This window comes from Cupressus sempervirens, chromosome 9, assembly GCF_028749045.1.
Source record: "Cupressus sempervirens isolate cs-2001-9-10 chromosome 9, ASM2874904v1, whole genome shotgun sequence".
NCBI lineage: Eukaryota > Viridiplantae > Streptophyta > Pinopsida > Cupressales > Cupressaceae > Cupressus > Cupressus sempervirens.
This window is the reverse complement of record NC_143126.1, coordinates 688,944,785-688,966,993: the sequence shown is the minus strand read 5'-3', so window position 1 is coordinate 688,966,993 and position 22,209 is coordinate 688,944,785. Positions and strand designations below refer to the sequence as shown.

At 37.5% G+C, this 22,209-nt stretch overlaps 1 protein-coding gene across 1 annotated transcript in view; it reads right to left on the bottom strand.

The window, feature by feature from the left end:
* Positions 1–17,323, bottom strand: part of LOC149540595 (NAD(P)-binding Rossmann-fold superfamily protein) — a 98,026-nt gene extending 80,703 nt beyond the window's left edge. The window contains exon 1 of the mRNA XM_089801692.1: positions 16,874–17,323. Within this exon, the coding sequence (XP_089657818.1) occupies positions 16,874–16,965 (92 nt within the window). The 5' untranslated portion in view covers positions 16,966–17,323. The remainder of the gene's footprint in view (positions 1–16,873) is intronic.
* Between the last annotated feature and the right edge of the window lie 4,886 nt (positions 17,324–22,209).

Genomic DNA, 22,209 nt, shown 5'->3' with positions numbered 1-22,209 from the left:
CATAACTTTATTGATCAAAAATTAGTTGAGAGGCGTGGCTTACAGTACGAGGAGTTTGGTGGTTTTGGAGTGAAGGTGGCTGATGGTGCCATTTTGGGTTGTACCAAGCGGATTCCACAGCTTAGTATTAAGATGGGAGATTATACTTTGATTGATGACTTCTATGTGCTTCCCATAGAAGATTATGATGCGGTTTTGGGCATGCAGTGGTTACAAGGTATTGGGCGTTACATTATTGATCACCACCGTATGCAGTTAGAGTTTCTTTCTGGCGGGCAGAAGGTGATTTTGAGGGCAGCGTCAGATGGTGGACCCAAGGAGGTGACTTCTCGCAGGGTGGAGACCATCCTTAGGCATAATGATGTGCTTTGGGCTACACACTGTTTGGTTAAATCCAAAACACCCATATCTCAGGATGGCCGTGTATTTCATGTGGACATTCAGTCAGTGATGGATCGTCACAGTAGAGTGTTTGGTGATATACCTCCTGGAGTGCCACCAGATAGAGGGTTTGAGCATGGTATAGAGTTGAAGGATGGAGCGAAACTAGTGATTACTACCCCATACCGTCATCCTAGAGCCTATAAGGATGAAATTGAGAAGACTATTCATGAGCTATTGGACATGGGTTTCATTCGACCTAGTTCCAGCCCCTTTGCTTCTTCTATAGTGCTTGTTAAGAAGAAGGATGGGACTCTACGGATGTGTGAGATTATGGAGGGATTGATAGTGGATGACAGATACAGTGTGGTAGATGATATTATCTACTATAAAGACAGGGCTTACCTTGTTCCGGGTTCTCAGTTGAAGGAACAAATTTTGCATGCTCTCCATGATATTCCTACAGCCGGACACCCAGGATATGGTAAGACTTACAGGGCAGTACGTGAGAGATTCTCTTGGAAGGGTCTCAAAGATGATGTTTTACACCATGTCCGTGAGTATATGACTTGTCAGCAGAACAAGTCCGAGCATACCTACCCAGCGAGATTATTGCAGCCCTTGCCTATACCGGAACAGAAGTGGACAGGGATCTCCATGGATTTCATTACAGGTCTTCCTCGGGTTCAAGGGAAAGATTGCATCTATGTTGTTGTGGATAGGCTAACGAAGTATGCCCACTTCTTTCCCATTGCATTAGATTTTACAGCATCGCAGGTGGCTGAGTTGTTCTTCAAGGAGGTGTTTAGACTTCATGGTCTTCCCAAGACCATTGTGAGTGATAGTGACAGCAAATTCATGAGTTCCTTCTGGCAGGAACTTTTTACACTAGCTGGTACTTTGTTAACACCTAATACTAGTTACCACCCTCAAACGAATGGGTAGACAGAAAAGTTAACAAATGGGTTGAGGGATATTTGCGTAACTATGTGTCAGAGCAGCAAAAAGCATGGGTGCGTTGGCTGCACTTGGGCGACAATTGTTATATTACTACGCACCATATGTCCATTGGCATGACGCCTTTCAAAGCTCTCTATGGATATGAGGCATTATCTTTCACTGATTTGGCATTTGGTGACAGTAGAGTTCCCTTGGCTCAGGATTGGTTACAAGAGAACCAGGATGTCATGAGATCTCTTAGGGAGAATTTGCAGCATGCCCAAAATCAGCAAAAGATGTACGCTGACAGGCACAGGATTGAGAGGGCATTTGAGGTGGATGATATGGTCTTTCTGCGTTTACAACCATATCGGCAAAGCACCCTAAAAAGGGGGGGAGCTGAGAAGCTCAAACCACGTTTTTATGGTCCATACAGGATACTCAGGCGAGTGGGAGAGGTTGCATATGAGGTTGAGTTACCACATGGCAGCAAAGTTCATAATGTATTTCATGTATCTTGCCTGAAAAAGGCCCTTGGACAGCATATTATAGTTTCACCTGAATTACCTCCTATGGATGAGGAAGGTAAATTGATTTTGGTCCCTGATGAGATTCTTGAGGTGAGGGAACGGCGGCTGAGAAGTCGGGTGATTCGAGAGCATTTGGTTCGATGGAGAGATCTTCCCATAGAGGATGCCACCTGGGAGGGTGAGAGCATTTTACAACATCCTGCATTACAGTTGCTTGTCGGCAAGCATCTCCGAGAGGGGAGGACTGTCATGTCCCCACTCTAGCTCAGTCTAACAGAGACATGTGAGTCAGCTTATTATGGGGTCTTGTAGGCTAACAGGGTTGGATAGAGACCCAATATGGTTATTCAGTGCTGGGGACTTGGTTTTCTGGTGGGTATTGATCAGTTGGGTGACGTTCCTTGTTTTTAGGAGGCAATTCCCACATTTATGGGGTTCATTCCTACTTTTTAGGAGGTATGATCATGCCCAGGGCTGGGTTTCCATGAGATGACCCCTTGGGTTCAGTTTCAGAGGGATAGGGCTTGTTTCCTAAATTTTAGGAGCATCCCTAGATTTTAGGGATGAGACTGCCAGTGGATCCTTGATTTTCGACTTCAGTCACAGACAGGTGATAGGATGATTTTATGGTTTGTGATGTCAGTTGGGCAATTTGTGGCTATTTGGGTTATATTTTTAATATTTCCTAAGTTAGCGTTTAATATTTAAATAAGGCTAAGTTAATAGCCATTTTGGAGTAATAAGGGAATTTTGGCCTCATCTGGATGCGTATCCCATGTTATGATAGCTCGTTGGAAAGGTCTTGAAATTCTCTAAATCTTCCTCTTTGGTCTCAGGGCAATTTGGTGAGCGGATTTATTACTATGGTAGAAAAGGTCATTTTCTAGTGACATGGTCACTTTAAAATAAGATTTAATTCATTTTTATAGCCAACGCCAATTGGGGGTCACTTTAGGGTTCGAATTGCTTTGCAAGGGGTTATAAGGAGATGGGCGCCATTTCGCATGATTATGCATATTTTTCAAACACTTCTTTTCAGATTTGCTCTGCTTGAGCGATTTGCATTCTGGGACGCAAACCCCAGGGTAATTGTTGGCTGGGACGTAACCCTCAGCGGCATTGGGTATTGGTTTGTCAGTAGTTTCAACAGTATTCAGGAGGAAGGTAGACGCCACTTCAGCTTGGGCCTACAGTTTGTTTTGTTGGGCATGTTCTTTGGCGTATGGGAGGTGAATTCTAACAGTCGTACACTGCCATTTCTTGCAGCCGTACTTGCAGCCGTACTCTGTCATTTGCAGCACTTGGATACATAGAAAAATCGGTTACTCAGCAACAGAATCTTGCATCTTATCAGCCCGTTTTCATCAGCCAGTTGTGGCGTCATTGTTAGAGGAAATGTATTGGATCTTTTATTTGGTTCTTTAATTCAGAGATCTGCCTGGTATGATTTGTATCAACTCTGACTTTACTGCATATTGTTATTTATTTTCAGACTCTTTTCTTGCCATTTGTTACTTCTCATTTCTATGTGGAATAATCATCAAAAACACAAAAACAAACAAACTCTTCTGCATTTCCGTCTAGTTCTACAAGAAAACATTAATAAACAGGAAAAAACAAATATAAAATAAATCTACAGCAAATTTGCAGAAGAGATCCATCAGGGATCTTTCACAAATGCATATGGAGGAATGAAAATGGAAAATGGAAGTGGGATGAGTTTTATAGTTACTTTTGGTGAAAAAGGGGAAGTCAAAGTACATGGGAGATGAAAATGACATCTTTTTGACTTTTCAAAAAGTGACTTTTAATCAAAATCGGACCTTTTGAATGCAATTACACATAAAGTATTTCGTGTAATCATGTCGTGTGAATGGATGTGAAAAGTGAGATGAGTGGAAATGAAAGCAGAAAATGAGATTACATGCATGTGTAGATAGTGAATGAGATGGAAAACATGTAATTGCATTTGTTGAATGAGAGGTGAGGTGTTGTAAGATGGAAACGGAATGTGGACCGTGATGATGCTTTCGCATGAAGAGAAGCAACAACAAGTTCTTGGGGAAGAACTTGTGACTTCTCCAAAGTGGAGAAAACCAGCAAGCAAACACAAAACACAAAAACACAAAGAAGAAGAACGTACCTTTGGAAAGTGACTCAAACATGCCAATATGCAATACACTTCAATACTCGAATTCAAAATTGGGACTTGGAAAAGAACCAAAAACATGAAAATGAATAATTTCTTCATTTTTAAAGGAAAATGCACTTTCCATGACAAAGATTTCAACAAGTGGCAATCATCAAGCAATTACGTGCATAAAATCAGCAAGATAAGCATGAATTAAATAGCAAGAAAGAAAGAGTCCACTTACATGAAGATTAAGTGCCAAAAATGAAGGAGAAAGATGCTCCAAAGTTGAAAAATTCTCCAAAAACATTTGAATATTTCAACCTTTTACAAATTCGAATTGAAGAGGGCAGAAAACAAGGAAAAGTTGTTGAAAGATGCGAAAACGTGCCCTAAGATTGCTCCAAAATCCAACATTTTTGAGATGCTCATGCTTGGGACATTTTTGGTAAAAGAACATTTTTCACCATGAAGCAAGATCAAATCGGTTTGGTGTTTAAACACCAAAATATGCACCAAGATGCCATGCAAACACCAAATAAAGCCAAATCAATTTGGAATGGAGCAAAAACATGGACCAAAAATAGAGTTATTTGCTGATTTTTTCAAAAACATGCCCTAGTTTGGAGCTTCCAAAAACGTTTTTTAGCTTGTTGGATCCATTTTGAATGCAAGAAAACTCATTGCCCATCAAAAATGCCTCAAATGGAAAAGATTTCATATAAATCCATCAAGAAAATCTCCACTTATGATCAAAATCGGGTTCTTGGAGGGCAAAAACATGGAGTTCCTCAAAATCGGAGTTTCTGGAGGCCATAACATATATTAAAACATGTCTTAGTATAAAATCAGACCTTTTGGGTCAAGAACATATACTAAAATGTCCATACAAGTAAAATCGCACTTTTTGGAGGAGGATGCATGTTTTAAAATATGCATACAAGCAAAATTGGACCTTTTGGAGGAGGATGCATTTTTAAAAATACATCTCACTTTTTAGATGTAAAGGCATAAAAACTTCACTTTTGATGTAGTAGCATCAAAAAGGTCCACTTATGATAGCCTTTTGATGTAATGACATCAAAAAGGTCCACCAAAATGAACTTTATATGCAGTAACATGTAAAATGTCAACTTTTGCTGGATTTTACATTTAATTGCATATAAAATGTCCACTTTTGATGCCTTTAAGTCATTTAATTCACTTAAATTTATAAAAATGTTACTAAATGAGTCATAAACAATACTTATCTATCATATTTAAAAATATAACATATAAACATCATTCAAAAAGTAACATTTAAATAAGCATTTGATTTAAAAACCAAAAATTAAACTGAAACTATATAGTTATATAGTTACTTTAACTGAAAAATTAAAAAGTAAGTAAACTTAAAATTATAACATAAAGTGCACTATAGTCACTTTAAGTTAAAAAAATTTAAAGTTAAAGTAACTTAAAAACATAACAAAAGTGAATATAAGTTATATTTATCAAAACGTGAAAGTCAAATTAAAAATATAACATTATATTTTTAATTCGTGTTGTTGCACCAAAAAGCTCCACTTTTGAGGCACTAAAACGGGCATATCTCATGACTGACAACTCTGATTGAGCTCTAGATTAGAGCGAATCGAAGGGAAAAGCGAAAGGCATGACATGAGCATAACCAAAAGACTAAAAACCAACAAATGCAAACTCAAAAGCAAAGAATAGATGATAAAGTCTTCAAAAATCAAGCAAAGGCTCGACAGAAAACAAAACGAAAAAGACTTGACGAAAGCCTTCAGTAAAATGATTTGATATACGAATTGAAATAGATCGATCGATCAACATTAAGCAATTGACTATCAAATTCAAGCTTAGAGAAACGTGAAACTAGCTTGAAAAAGTTTTGTGCTGTTACCAACATTTTTTAGTGACAAAATGTAGGACAACAAGGTTTATTTTGGTTTTTCTATGAGAAATAAAAGAGTGCATATGTCTATTGAGTTTAGGTGATACTGTGTTAAAATTTTATATAAAATTTAATATTGTTCAGCGTGTGGAGGTTTTGTAGAAACCTTGATCTTGTCTAGTGTGTGTAGAGGTTTTTGTATAAACCTTGATCTTGTTCAGCCTCATGAAATCATATTGGTGAAGTTTGGTATCAATCTGGCAAAGATTATTTTATTCATAATCCTAGGTATCTTGTCCCAAGCCATCATGGAAGTCCATAGTTGTTCCAGAGTCGTTGGATATGTGTTCTACAGAGTAAATTGGTGTGGTCAAATACAATGCATGAAGTCTCTGAGATTGAGAGAACAACTTGGCCTTTTGTTCATCCTATTCAGCATTTGTTCATGGCATCCACGTCTTTCTTTGTACAACGATTATTCATTACGTTTGATCACACACACACACACGATTATTCATTACGCTTGATCACTCACTCACTCACTCACACACACACACACACATATTGGAGTACACCAGATTAGTGGGATACTTGTTGTCATTTGCAGATTTCTGTATATGCTCTGATGGGACAGAACTGGCCTGAATCAATAATTTATAAGATAAGTTTTATTGTGCTTTGCATATGAGCAATGTTTCAAGATTTTCTATTTTGCTTAAAGAAATAATTATTCTATGATTATTCATTTGAGTATAGATTGTAAATTTTGTTATATTACTAGAATAATGTATGATTTCAGCATTGATCTCTATATTTCTCTTTATGACAGGTTGATTCTATTGAGAATCAATGAGATTATTACATACAAAGTCATGCAGACTATGAAAATGAACATGTTCATGAATGCTGACTGCAGTCATAGGACTGATGAAACATATCTTCGTTTAAGGAGAAAGTTCATATACTGGAAATGATATCCAGAGGGAGGCAATTCAGCTTTGAAGGGAGAGAAAGATGTCTAATTCTTTGCAAGCTTATTGGAATCAGCTATCTTTTGTGGTAATCAAAGTTGTCTCTGCTGAGAGGGAGCCTCTATTGAGAGAGGATCTCAGTCTTTCTTATTTATGTTACCAAAACGGATTCTTCTTTGGGAGAAATATAAGGTGAAAGCCCTCATTCCACCCTCTTCGACTAGATATGGACCCCCCTCTGCAAGTAGGCATGGTGGGAATGTAATCTTTTCTGGGAAAAGTCAGAGGTGAAAGCCCTTGTACCACCCACTGCAAGTAAGCCTGGTAGAAATGCATTCTTCTATGGAAGAAGTCTGAGGTGAAAGGTCTTGTTCCACCCTCTACGAATAGCAATGGTGGAAGTCATGTGTGTGACTCCATGACTTCAATTTTATGTGCTTATGAAGTAACTATGGTGAACTGTGTTATGCTGAGATAACAAGTTTTATGTGATGTGAATTGATCATTGATACCTTTGGTTGCAGCTATGTGTACCTACCATACTAAAGATCTCTCTCTTGCTAAGAGGGAGTGTTGAAGACTGTAGCTACGATAGAGATCTTTATCTTTTTGATTTCGCTATATATTGAAAATGGGATAGTACCTATATATTCTGTTAACAATTGGAGAAGACATTTTTAAGATATTTATTTGAGATAACTTTAAATGAAGAGACATGTGTCATGTGTCATTCGAAGATGCATGCATTTGGAATAATAATAAAATTTGTTCTTAGAAATTGAAGAGACCTTCAATTGTGAGATGAAGAGTCTCTCAATTCTTTATATATATTGTTTTCAGTGGAGAGTATTGTACTTGGACATTTTATTAATGATAAAAGTGATATTTTCATGGTGTGGCCGGGTTTTTCCCTTCAAGTGGAAGGGTCTTCCCAAGATAATCTCTGGTGTCTCTTGTACGTATTTTTTGTTCTTTCTTATTGTTGTTTATTTTTAATTTTGGGCAAAACTCAACACTAGTTATAATCACCAACTAGGGGGAGATTAGCTTAGCTAGATGGACAGCAAGATTTAGATTCAAGAATCAATAGTATCCTCTATGGGCCTGAGGACAATGCCCACCTTATGGATTTTTGAGAGCCCATAATGTGAGGGGTCACCTCCTTGGAGAGAAACAACTTCTTCTTGGTGGTATCATTGTAATGTCCCCTTTCTAGCATTCATAGCATGATGTTGTCGTTAGCCTATTTCCCCACAGTCCCGTAGGCTAACTAGGACATTAAAGGGGCTTAGAGGCCATTTGGCCTAGACAGTTTCAGTTGCAGGTCTTTCTGAGGGGTTCTGAGGCAACTTTGGGCATACTTACTATTTATAGTAAGTCATCTTGGACATGGCCGGACATTCAGTCACAGTGGTATGTCAATGGTAATTGTTTAAAATTGACAGGAAGACTTATTTATCATTGATAAGATTTGTTATGCATTGATAAAGCCATTTTATAAAGTTAAATTTAAATATTTAACTTTATTAATGCATAGACTATAGTTTGTGGGAAATATTTAAATTAAAAGAATTCCCTTTATTTTTATAACACATTGGAGACATAAGGTACATAAAGGGAGTTATGTTTTATCCCACATTGAGAAAACAAAGGATTGAGCTCTTGTGAGAACACTATAAAAGAAATGGAAGAGTTTTTTTTTGTATGCTTGGATGAAGATTAATGTTATGTTGTTGGATATCTGATTATCGGGCTTGGAGGACGGAATCCCTCTTTGCTAGCATTCTCTTCGCTGTTGGAAGACACAGTCAGGAGCATCAAGGGTGTTTTCACTTCAGAAAACACATTGGGTTTCATTTGGGGCGTTTGCATAAAGAAATTTACAAGGGTTTGAGGTGCAGATCTGAAGTTAGTTATTGCTATAGTGCCGCATGAACAGTATTTTGCTACAGTCAGCATGAACAGTATTTTGCTACAGTACGGCGTGAACAGTGTTGGTATCAAGTTTACTTGTTTTTCCGGCTGATTAGAAGTTTGGAGGGCTGGCCGACTACATCTGCAAAATACTACGGCAACTAATTCCAGGTTTCTTCTGTCAAATTTTGATATTTTGCATAATAATTGTTGAATACAAGTCTGAATAGTTGTTGCAGCCTTTAAGGCAGCTGTAAGTGCACATCTACATTTAAAAATCACCCTTTATTAGCAGATTGAAAGAGTTTCCAGATTTTTCATATACTATTGAATGTGTGCCAAGTGTTTGTGAAAATGTTATGATGTGTATTATGCATTTTAATGTCACTTCATAGTTGTTCGTAAATCTACTCATTGGAAAGCAATTTATTGAGGAAATCAGCTTTACGAGTTTGCATACAAAGTGTTTGACAATATTCCTTAAGTTAAATTTCTGCAAGTCAAAGTTCAAATTAGGGGAGGATATTACAGTGGTATCAAAGCTATAAGTCCTGCCATCCTGTGGAGGTCTTATAGGAAATTTGGAACTGGCGGATAGAGGGGAAAGTGTTTGATGAAATGTCAAAACACTAAAATCAGAGCATTTATGTTTGAGCATGCGACAGGGGCCTTATAATTTCCGCAATACCAAAGCAAGACAAAATAGGAGTTCAGACCTGCAAAGCAAACAGTCTAGTTCATCCGTACAGGGGGGTATAGAATCCAGTCATACAGACACAGCGGAGGTATTCTTTGATCAAGACAGCAATATGGGTGACCGAGATGACAGGAATACAAGATTAGGTGGAGGCGGGAATGCCGGTCCAGAGCCTAGAGAGGAAAGATTCTTACAGTTATTAGAGACCTTGGTACAGGGTCAGCGAGTAGCAGAACAAAGGGCACAGGAACAGAATCAGAGATTGGATCTTATGATGCAGATGATGGCTCGTCAAATGGGGTTGAATGCTAACATGGGTGGAGGAAATAATCAGAATGGTAACAATCAGAATGGAAATGATCAGGATGGGACACATAATGGAGATGAACAAGTTGGGAACAATTTTGGTCATGCACCCCAGCGAGCTAGGACAGTGAGTTCAAGGCCCATGATTCCTACATTTCCTCCTAGAGCTCCAGAGCAGCTCGTACCAGAGCCCCAGATTACTAATACAAAGGACAGTTGAGGAGAGATTGGGAAGCCGGAGGGCCAGATTTTGCTGCTGCAATTACCTTTAGGGAGTATATGGATGTGCGGATGAAACATATGCCACGTGGACATGACAGGAACCAGAGCTATGAGCTACGGAAGAAAGTAGGGAGACTTGAGTTACCATATTATGATGGCTCAGGAAAGTCTACAGCAAGAGCTTGGGTTCAAAAGCTTGACACATACTTTCAATTGAACCCTATGCCCGAGGAAGAAGCTATTAAGTACGCAACAATTCATCTGGATGGGTTAGCACACGAGTGGTGGCATCATGGTATGGTCACTATGGGACATGCACACATTACCTCATATGTAGAGTTTACAGAGAGGCTGATTGAACGTTTTGATAGGAAGGATCCAGAACTCCATTTCAAGGAGTTAGCTCAGCTTAAACAGTGGGGATCATTGGAAACATACATTTCAGAGTTTCGAAAACTTGCAGTGTTAGTAACAGATGTATCTGAACAGAGGATACTAGTTCTATTTATGGATGGGTTAGCTGATCCGTTGAGAGGGTGGATTAAAGCTCTCAACCCTCCCACTTTGCAGGAAGCCATTAAGAAAGCTCGTGACATGGATTCCTCTTCATCTTCAAAAAATAAATTCCAGGCAAAGAGTTTCCCTTCAAGGAAAGATAAGGATAGGAAACCTTTTCATAAAGAGGTTCAACCAACTAAGGAGGAAAGTAAGAGGTTGGACAATGAGACACTTAATGATCTCAGGAAGAAAAAGCTTTGTTTTCATTGCAGGGAGCCTTGGGATTTGTCACATAAGTGTCCATTGAAAGCAAAAGCTAAGCAGATGGAGTACTTTTCAGCCGAAGAGTCAGTAGATGGAGATTCAGAGCAGTCATCTGAATCAGATGGAGATGATGATAGTTCTTCACAGGAGGAAGCACGCGGTGATAGCACGATAGCTTAGTTGTCAAGTATACAGGAGGCTGTCACTTTCAGAGTTAGGGGAACCTTGGATGGACAGAGAGTTGTGGCACTCATTGATACAGGGGCGACACATAACTTCATTGATGAGAAGTTTGTGACACGCAGAGGGCTACATACAGAGGAGCATAGGGGATTTAAGGTGATGGTTGCCGATGGCTTCAAAATTGAATGTACTAAGAAAATCTCCAACTTGCAGCTTCGTTTGGGAGATTATGACATGACAGGAGATTTCTTTGTGGTCAACATTGGTGATCAGGATATGGTGCTTGGGATGAACTGGATGAAGTCTCTGGTAGAGTTTACATTTAACCTTGAGAAAATGGAAATGAAGTTTGAGGCAAATGGTAAGAAGATAGTGCTCAGAGGTTTGTCAGATGGGAGACTTCGAGTGGTGTCACTCAAGCGGATGCAGAGTTTCTTTAGACATGATCAGGTGCAGTGGGCAGCAGAGTTTAGAGTAATGCCTGAGATGACAGAGCAGCATAAACTAGAGTATCCACCTGATGTACAAAAAATAATAACCAAACATACTAAGGTGTTTGGTGAGATACCTCCAGGGAGACCCCCGGATAGGGGAATCGAGCATGTTATTGAATTAGAGGAAGGGGCTAAGCCAATTATCATCACACCTTACCGCCATCCGAAGAGATGTAAGGATGAAATAGAAAAGGCAATTAAGGAGTTGATTGACATGGGGCACATATGCCCAAGCAAAAGTCCTTTCGCTTCTTCAGTAGTATTGGTGAAGAAGAAGGATGGTACAATGAGGATGTGCATTGATTATAGGGAGCTAAACAAGAAGACAATCAAGAACCGATACCCTATCCTGCGCATCGATGAGCTTATTGATGAATTGCATGGTGCATGCTACTTCTCCAAGATTGATTTGAGATCCGGCTACCATCAAATACGGGTTAGAGAGGTGGATGTGGAGAAGACAGCTTTTAGATGCCACTATGGACATTTTGAGTTCTTAGTCATGCCTTTTGGGTTGACAAATGCCCCTGCCACTTTCCAGTCCTGTATGAATAGAGTGTTCAGAGATCAGTTGAGGAAGTTTGTGTTGATATTTTTTGATGATATACTGATATACAGTCGTACTTGGGAGGAACATTTGAAGCATATTGATACAGTGCTCAGTATTCTAGAGAGGGAGTCATTATATGCCAAGATGAGTAAATGTGAGTTTGGGATGACAGAGTTGCTCTATCTAGGGCATATTATCAGTGCAGGAAGTGTTCGGGTTGACCCAGACAAGATCAAGGCCATTCTGGATTGGCCACCACCGAGGAACACTTCACAACTCAAGGGATTTCTCGGGCTTTGTGGGTTCTACCGCAGATTTGTGAAGGGATTTTCACAGATAGCAGCACCACTTACAGATTTGACACGGAAAGATAGTTTCAAGTGGTCAGAGAGGGCTCAGGATTGTTTTGACAGGTTTAAGGAGCTGATGAGTACATGTCCTATTTTAGCCATTCCAGATTTCACCAGGCCTTTTGAGCTGCAGTGTGATGCCTCGGGAGAGGGCATAGGAGCTGTTCTCATGCAAGACAAACATCCCATCGCATATGAGAGTAGAAAATTACGAGGTGTGGAGAGAACCTACAGCATCTACGACAAAGAGATGCTAGCAATCATGCACGCACTAGCTAAGTTCAAGCAATACTTAGTGGGAAGCCAATTCACAGTAAAAACAAATCATAATAGCTTGAAACATTTCCTTGGACAGAAGGACCTTAATGACAGGCAACAGAAATGGGTGAGTAAATTACAGGCCTATGATTTCGACATAGCCTATGTCAAAGGGAAGAAAAATATTGTTGCAGATGCTTTATCTAGAAGGCCTCATTTGCTTGCTGTTGGGATAGTCATGGATGATTGGAGAGAGATGATCTTGGCAGAATATGCTAAGGATAGTTGGGCATCTAGCATTATTGAGGGAGCTATTCAAGATAGTCGATACACTGTCGTAAATGATCTGATCATCTACAAGGAAAGGATTTATTTAGTACCCGGGTCTGCTATGAAGCAGAAGATTTTGAGGGCATTTCATGATTCACCAATGGCAGGACATCCCGGATTCTTTAAGACATATCGGCAGGTGAGAGAGCGCTTCACTTGGAAAGGACTCAAATCAGAGGTGCTTCAGTTTGTTAGGGAATGCCCTGTGTGTCAGCAGAACAAACAGGAACATTCTTTTCCGAGTGGTTTACTACAGCCCCTACCCATACCAGAGAAGAAGTGGGATAGCATTTCCATGGATTTTATCACAGGCCTCCCCAAGGCACAGAGTCGGGATTGTATTTTTGTTGTGGTAGACAGATTGACGAAATTTGCACATTTCTTTGCAATTTCGTCTACATATTCAGCAGCACAAACAGCAGAACTATTTTTTCGATAGGTATTCAGACTACATGGGATACCACGGAGCATAGTCAGTGACAGAGACAGCAGATTTATGAGCCACTTTCGACAGGAGTTGTTCAGGTTATGTGGAACAGAGCTCACTCCGAGTACCAGCTACCACCCCCAAACTGATGGGCAAACAGAGATAGTCAACAAATGGGTTGAGGGGTACCTTCGAAACTACATTGCAGGAGACCAGAAGGCTTGGGTGAAGTGGCTACATCTAGGGGAGTACTGCTATAATACCTCTTTCCATATGTCTATTCAAATGTCCCCTTTTATGGCACTGTACGGGTATGATGCTCCTAATTTTTTGGATTTGTTATTTGGGGACAGCAGGGTGCCTAAGGCCAAGGATACTTTGCAGGAGTGTCAGGACATTATGCGATCTTTGAAGGAAAATTTGCAAAAGGCACAAAATCAGCAGAAGCAATATGCTGATCAGCACAGGGTTGAGAGGTCTTTTGAGGTGGGAGATATGGTGTACCTCATGTTACAGCCGTATAGACAGTCCTCTCTCAAGAAGAGTGGAGCAGAGAAATTGAAACCACGATACTATGGACCGTTCAAAGTAATCAGGAGAGTGGGTGAAGTAGCTTATGAGTTGGAGTTGCCTGCAGACAGTAAAGTGCATAATGTGTTCCATGTGTCACGCCTTAAGAAGGCATTGGGTCACAATGTGGTGCCCTCAGTGGTATTGCCACCTCTTGATGATGAGGGAAAGCTTATCTTGGTTCCCGAGGCCATACTTGACTCCAGGGAGAGGGTGCTTCGCAAGAGGACTATCAGGGAGTATCTAGTGAAGTGGAGGAACCTACCTGTTGAGGATGCTACTTGGGAAAATGAGCAGATATTGCAGCATCCAGAGCTGAAATTGCTTGAGGACAAGCAATTTTGGGAAGGGCGGACTGTAATGTCCCCTTTCTAGCATTCATAGCATGATGTTGTCGTTAGCCTATTTCCCCACAGTCCCGTAGGCTAACTAGGACATTAAAGGGGCTTAGAGGCCATTTGGCCTAGACAGTTTCAGTTGCAGGTCTTTCTGAGGGGTTCTGAGGCAACTTTGGGCATACTTACTATTTATAGTAAGTCATCTTAGACATGGCCGGACATTCAGTCACGGTGGTATGTCGATCGTAATTGTTTAAAATTGACAGGAAGACTTATTTATCATTGATACGATTTGTTATGCATTGATAAAGCCATTTTATAAAGTTAAATTTAAATATTTAACTTTATTAATGCATAGACTATAGTTTGTGGGAAATATTTAAATTAAAAGAATTCCCTTTATTTTTATAACACATTGGAGACATAAGGTACATAAAGGGAGTTATGTTTTATCCCACATTGAGAAAACGAAGGATTGAGCTCTTGTGAGAACACTATAAAAGAAATGGAAGAGTTTTTTTTTGTATGCTTGGATGAAGATTAATGTTATGTTGCTGGATATCTGATTATCGGGCTTGGAGGACGGAATCCCTCTTTGCTAGCATTCTCTTCGCTGTTGGAAGACACAGTCAAGAGGATCAAGGGTGTTTTCACTTCAAGAAACACATTGGGTTTCATTTGGGGCGTTTGCATAAAGAAATTTACAAGGGTTTGAGGTGCAGATCTGAAGTTAGTTATTGCTATAGTGCCGCATGAACAGTATTTTGCTACAGTCGGCATGAACAGTATTTTGCTACAGTACGACGTGAACAGTGTTGGTATCAAGTTTACTTGTTTTTCCGGCTGATTAGAAGTTTGGAGGGCTGGCCGACTACATTTGCAAAATACTACAGCAACTAATTCCAGGTTTCTTCTGTCAAATTTTGATATTTTGAATAATAATTGTTGAATACAAGTCTGAATAGTTGTTGCAGCCTTTAAGGCAGCTGTAAGTGCACATCTACATTTAAAAATCACCCTTTATTAGCAGATTGAAAGAGTTTCCAGATTTTTCATATACTATTGAATGTGTGCCAAGTGTTTGTGAAAATTTTATGATGTGTATTATGCATTTTAATGTCACTTCATAGTTGTTCGTAAATCTACTCATTGGAAAGCAATTTATTGAGGAAATCAGCTTTATGAGTTTGCATACAAAGTGTTTGACAATATTCCTTAAGTTAAATTTCTGCAAGTCAAAGTTCAAATCAGGGGAGGATATTACAATCATCAAAAGAAGAAAGGGAGATGGTTATTTTTGCTTCTAATTGATTTTAACTTAAACCTTCTTAATTTTTCTTCATTTAGTCACTTAATTTAATTTGTAAAATTTAAAAAGATTATTTCTTTAAGTTTTCTAGCTGTTGGTCTTTTTCAATCTATTGTTTTCTCTTCTGGGCATCTTTATCTGTGGTTTTTGAATTATTTGTAATTCCTTTTTAAGGAAGTATTTGTCGTCCCTTACTTTCTAGGTTATGGAATCCTTTGCCTGCTTCTATTTAGTCTTCTCAGTCTGCTACCATCTTCTTATTTTTCTGCTCTCTAGCTATTTCATCCTGATGATAGATCAAATCATCAAAGTATGATTTGAATTTGCAACACACAGTTTAGTCCAGAAATCTTCAAATCTAACTCCATTTCTTCTTGACTTTCTATTTTAAAAGATTTGTGTGACCTTGTATACAGAGAAGGAGGACTTCTAATCATCATAAAATGCAGAACGCAAGATTAGGTGTAAAAATCAATAGCAAATTTCAGTAACATCAATACTCGCCGGAATCCCAAGCTCATTGAGGCATTCTGCATGAATTGTAATGTGCACGAAGAATGACATAGATGTTGAATCTCCTCTCCATAGCAAGTTGGTGAAATAAGGACTAATATCCTAAAAGGTATGATAGGTCATAGGGTATATACAATGAAGAAGATATCTCAGTAGGATCATAGCCTTTTTATTTCTTTACAGAGTGTTGAGCGTGCATGCAATGAAGCACTACTTTGGCTATCACCTATTGATAATTGTAATGTGGAAGCTGGATGTTACCAATCTAAAATTATGTCACTATTCTACACACAAACACAATCGTTACAATAGACTGTTCTTAATTTCAAGAATATTAAACCAAATCATCATTATTGGATCATTAATAAAGTAGAAAAAAACAGCATACTATTTACTCAATACTTGTTGGTACTCCACGAGTAGGTCCATTGGCAGATTTTAGTTTAAACCTCAACTCAATTATGGACTCTCGAACCTGATAAATTAAGAGGTTGGAGGCCCAAGGGCACAAAAATTAAACAAAATTTAATGTAAATAGTTAAACAAATGGAAGCTGCAATATTGGTACGGAAACATTCAGAAAAAACAAAAGGAAACACAAAATGATACACCAGCTTGTAACTGCTTCATACTAAATTTCAAGTGCACGTTGAAATAGAAAGCCGTTTGGATTTAACCCATCTCGAAAACATAATTAAAAGATACATGCAGAAAACAAACGTTTCTGCATTCATTTGTACCGTGAATTTTCTGAAATTGGTTGAAATTGAAATCAAAAGGATGTAACAGAAAATTAATAACCTGTCCGCTTCAGAGTATGGTATAGCACGGGCTTCGGCTATCTCCTTATATCTTTTCTCTCTCCGTTCCCTGGATCGATTTTGTTTTCCCATGATTGCCTTCTATTCAAATTGAGCCAGTGTACTCTAGTAGGACAGCTTTAAACGGATCATTTTGCTTTTTATGTCTACTAATAGAGCTCTAAAAGAGAGATGAAAATAACAAACTGATTTATTTAATATTAAATAAAAAGTCTATAATTATTAGATTTTATTTTTGAATCATGGGACTGCTGCCGTGAGCCCATGTCTACCTCGGATTGAAACTATTTTGAGGTGTTCTCGTGGTGGAGCAAGGTTTTCTAGTGGGTGTATGAATTATCCTAAATGGATTAGGCCTTCGTTTCTATAGGCAAGGGAGCAATGTTCTGGGTAGAGCAATGGTTTATTAAGGTTTTCAAAGTTCTGATTTGTTTTTCTTTGTCAAATTGTATACTTTAGTATGAGACATGTAAATTTGGAAACTATTTTTTATTTTTTCTCGTAATGTTTTAAAATTAGTTAAATAGTTGATTTTTTTTTGGTTGTTTTTTTTTTTTTTAATGTAAAAATGGGAAGAAAAGTAGAGGGCCACATTTGTTGCAACTGTAATCTGGTGGTTGGTGGAATAAATATTTGTGGGGTAAATTTGATGTTTCGAGAATGGTTTTGTTGTTTTATTGCTAGGTTTATCTTTTGCATAACTTAGTGCCCATTATGTTAGTTTTTTGGTTAGTTGTTAAAGTAGTCTATGTGTTGTTTTTTTGTTGTTTACTAGTTCAAAAAATATTTGTGGTGGTTTGAATTATTTTAAATCATATACGAGTTGTAATAGACATTTAACTTATTTATTTCAATGGTCATTATTTATTTATCTATTGAAAGAATGTGCTGAAATTATTTGAGGCAATAATCGAGTTAGATGAAAGAGAGGGTTTTAAGGTAATATGATGATGTTGTTGTTTTTCCCTTGTTGCTTGGTTTATCTATCTCAAATATCAGTGTTCAAAGTATTTATTTTTATTGCCTAGTTTGGGTGAGTTTAAGAAACTATAGAATTTATTTGTGTATTTGATAGGGTTTTGCTTTTATAAAACTTAGAAAGAGGTATTTGTTGAGCACAATTGATGAGTCATTTTTGTATAACTTTTCTTTTTCAAAACTATCAAAATTCTTTGTTGGTTCTAATTTTTTATATATTGTGAGTTGAACATGTTTAAGAAATTATAAATTTAATTTGTGTGTTTTACATGTTTTGGGTTTAAAAAAATTATACAAGAGATATTTGGTTAGCACAATTTTTGAGTCATATTTTGTAATTCTTATATTTTTCAAATGCAATAAAAAGTATTTGTTTGCTTTGATTTTTCTTATATCGTGAGTCAGATATGTTTAAGCAGTTATAAAATTAGTCTAGATCTTTCATAGGTTTTGGGTATCTATAAACTTTACATGAGGTATTTGTTTAGTAGCATCGCTTGGTAGTATTTTCTTAAAAAATTCTTCTTCAAATGTATAAAAAGTATTTGTTCATTATATTTTTCTTTATATGATGTATACACATCTAATATGGTCAACTAGTATAGCTTTTTCTATAATATGGACAATATGTGAAATTGGGAGAGAAAAAAGGGCTCCATGTATATTATGGTAGGAATACATTTTAAAGGTTATGCATTATTTTATTATGGAATTTGATAGGTCAAAATATTGCATGCGTCAAATATTTTTTAGTAGTCATAAAATTAGTATGTGACTTTTACAGGTTTTGGGTTTTATAAAGCTCAACAAAAGGTATGTGTTGAGCAAAATCATTGATTTGTATTTTGTAAAACTTTTTATTTTGAAATATATGTAATGTGTTTATTGGTTTCCATTTTTCTTATGTTCTAAGTCCAAAATACTTTTGTACTTGTAAAATAATTTTGCATCTTTTAGAGGTTTTGAGTTTCAAAAAAAATTGCAAGAGATGTTTGATAAACAAAATTGTTTTATTGTATTTTGTAATACTTTTTTTTTTTTTGGATCGGTAAGAGGCCAAAGCCAAGATTAATTATTATGTATTATTATTAATTATTATTTTATTAAGCATGGGTAGATTCAAACCCAAGACCTCTTTGATAAGAGGCTCACAATTTACCATTGTGTTGTAGGCTCTTGCCTTGTAATACTTTTTACTTTTCAAATGTATCAAAATTATTAATTTATTATGATTTTTAATTCAATCCATGAAAGAAAGAAAATAGTGCAAAAATATACTTTAAAAAATGCATAAATCAATAAAAAAGAAGGCTTAATTAGGGGGGAGGACCCTACTTATACAAAGTTTGCAATACATTTAGTGGGATGTGCACTATTTTATTTATGGGATTTATAGATGGGAATATAGCGTCATGATTGCACATAGCAAGCAATGTCTTAGAAATAGGGTTTTTGTAAGAATTGTACAAAACAGATTTGGTGAGAGGATCTTAAAGATTTTGAGTAAGTTACAATTGCTAGTTGTAAAACAATTTCTATGACTTTTTCTTAAATTCCTCAACATGTGCTTAAATGAGTGATTTGAAATAGGGTATTGACATTTAGCCCCTAAAAAATATAATAGAATGGGGTTCTTGTTAGACATTGTTGTAGTTTTTGTTAGAGTAATATTTTTCTTTCTTATGACTTAAATCTTTTTTATTTAATTAGTTAAGTTATTACTCTTTAGTGCTTGAGCTTTCTCTTAGGTGCATTAATAATTAATTTAATTATTAATGTGCAACCTAGCTTTCTTAGGCTTTACGGTTTCGTTCATCTTTAAGGTTGAACTCTTGTATTTTTATTTTCATAATCTTGGAATACATTTTCCTCTCACTTCATTAAGATTTTCCAAGCTCTATTTTTTCCTTCTCTGGTTTCTCTTCAACACAGGTCATTTGCATGCAGGTGTTCTTGGTGATCTGTGAAGTTGTTTTTTACAACTTCTACATGGTATTAGAGCATCCCTATTGCTGTTTGGTTTGGAGACTTTGAAGTTGTGATTCGAAGACAGAAACCCCAGCTTTTTTGAGGTTTTTTCTTCAATCTGGAGGAGGTGCCTTTTTTTGGTGCACTTTGGGCAAAAAAAGATGCCACCATCAAGCTCAAAAGGCCTAGTATAGTCAAAATTCATATAAAATTTGTGAATTACAGCTACTATAGCCTCTGAAAAAAATTAGGCCTCTCGAGGGCCATATGTTCTCGAAAATCGAGAATTTTTTTTTTTTAAATAAAAAATTTGCTTTTCTGGTTGCTCTGCCCAGCGGCCACCAAGGCACCAACCCACCAGCATCGGAGCGCCGCCCACACCTAACTTGCGCTCCACCACAGTCAGTGCACCACTAGCAGCCTGGCCCAACCCGCGCTTCGCTGCCACTAGCGGGCCACCCTCCAACCATTGCCTCTAGCCACTAGTACATTTGAGTCCATTTTTCGACCAAAATTGGTAGAAAATTCAACCCAATTTTCTACCAAATTTGACCAACCCATTGGTCAAAGTTTTTCTCATCAAAAATTTTGACCAATACGTTGGTCGAAAATTGTCAAACATGTTGGCCCAAGTTCTGCCAAGCATTGGTCAAAATTTTGACCAACACTTGGTAGTTCTTGACCAAACATTGGTCAAAATTTTGACCAATACTTGGTAGTTCTCGACCAAACATTGGTCGAGAACTATCAAACATGTTGGCCCAAATTCATTGGTCAAAATTTTGACCAATGCTTCGATGTTCTCGACCAAACATTGGTCAAAATTTTGACTAATGCTTGGTTGAAAACTCCAAGCATTGGTCAAAATTTTGACCAGTGTTTGGTCAAGAACATCCAAGCATTGATTGAAATTTTGACCAATGCTTGGTCAAATTTTTTTTTAGGTTCACACTTGTTGAGGTCCACTTTAGCAATGGCCCTTCCTATGAAATTGTTGTCTAAAACCTTTCTAATGAGATAATGTGTTATGAGCTCTTCATCAGTAGGATGGAATGTGAATCTAGGAGGTAGTTGTGCATCACCCATATCATGACTGTAACTAAAGTTAAGAGCCTCTATTATTGAATTCTCCTCCCTATCACCCATATTCATTCCTTTGCTATGGGAAATAAGGAAGAGAATTCAATAATAGAGGCTCTTAACTTTAGTTACAGTCATGATATGGGTGATGCACAACTGCCTCCTAGATTCACGTTCCATCCCACTGATGAAGAGCTCATAACACATTATGTCATTAGAAAGGTTTTGGACAGCAATTTCATAGGAAGGGTCGTTGCTGAAGTGGACCTCCACAAGTGTGAGCCTCAGGGAGGGTTCAATTCCCTCCTTTATTATTCATTATGTGTATAATCCCACACATCCATTTGATCTCGAATAATGATGTACTGAATGCTGAGTGTCTATGCTAAGTGCTCCAAAACCATCCATTTCATGCCTTCATCTATACAAAATGTCTTTCTAGTTTCTTTCTACTCATATGCCCATTTCATTTCATATGATCATCTGAAAATTGTGTCACTCTAAGCTCTCAACTGTTTCCTCTTGATTGATCATCTCATAACTATTGAATGAGAGCTTTGGGATAAGCTATAGGCATCCATCAACGCATAAAGGATTTTTTCAGACGGTGTAGATGAAGTAGTAGAATTTTCCTTGGGAGACATGCTTGCAAAATGGAAGCATAGATAAGTCATGTGAACTGTTTGACAGGATGCCTGAACGTAATGTGGTCATCAAAAGCCATGATTGTTGGATATGCACAAAATAGATATATTGAGAGAATATATTTGTTTAAGTTGCAACTGCCTTGGTAGACATGCATGCAAAATGTGGAAACTTAGATGAATAGTTCAATTGAATCCTCCTCCTGGAGGAAGGCTACAACAAATACATAGTTCAATTGAATGTGTTGTTGTTTAAAACTACTGAGTAACAAAATGCTCAATATCATAGTGAAATTACTCACACAATCTAAGGATTATCCAATTCCTAGTAGCAATTACATGAATAAACCACTTTGACCCAACTTCAACAAAACCAAAAATAGTTTTCTACTCTTTAGGCTCTACTAAACCAAGGCGAGTATACCTAGGGATGATTCTAATGCAAACTATGGTATGAAATTATCTTAGTTCCATTCTAATTCTCATCTTTTACCCTCAGGCACATACACAATTTATCAATTTTCTCTAAAAGCTTCTCAAAACTATATGCATCCCCTATAAGCAGATCTAGTTATAAATCTCTTATTAGTTTACAAGTATTCTTGGAATGAGTGGCTATCTAAGACTTAGAAAACTATATGCAAAC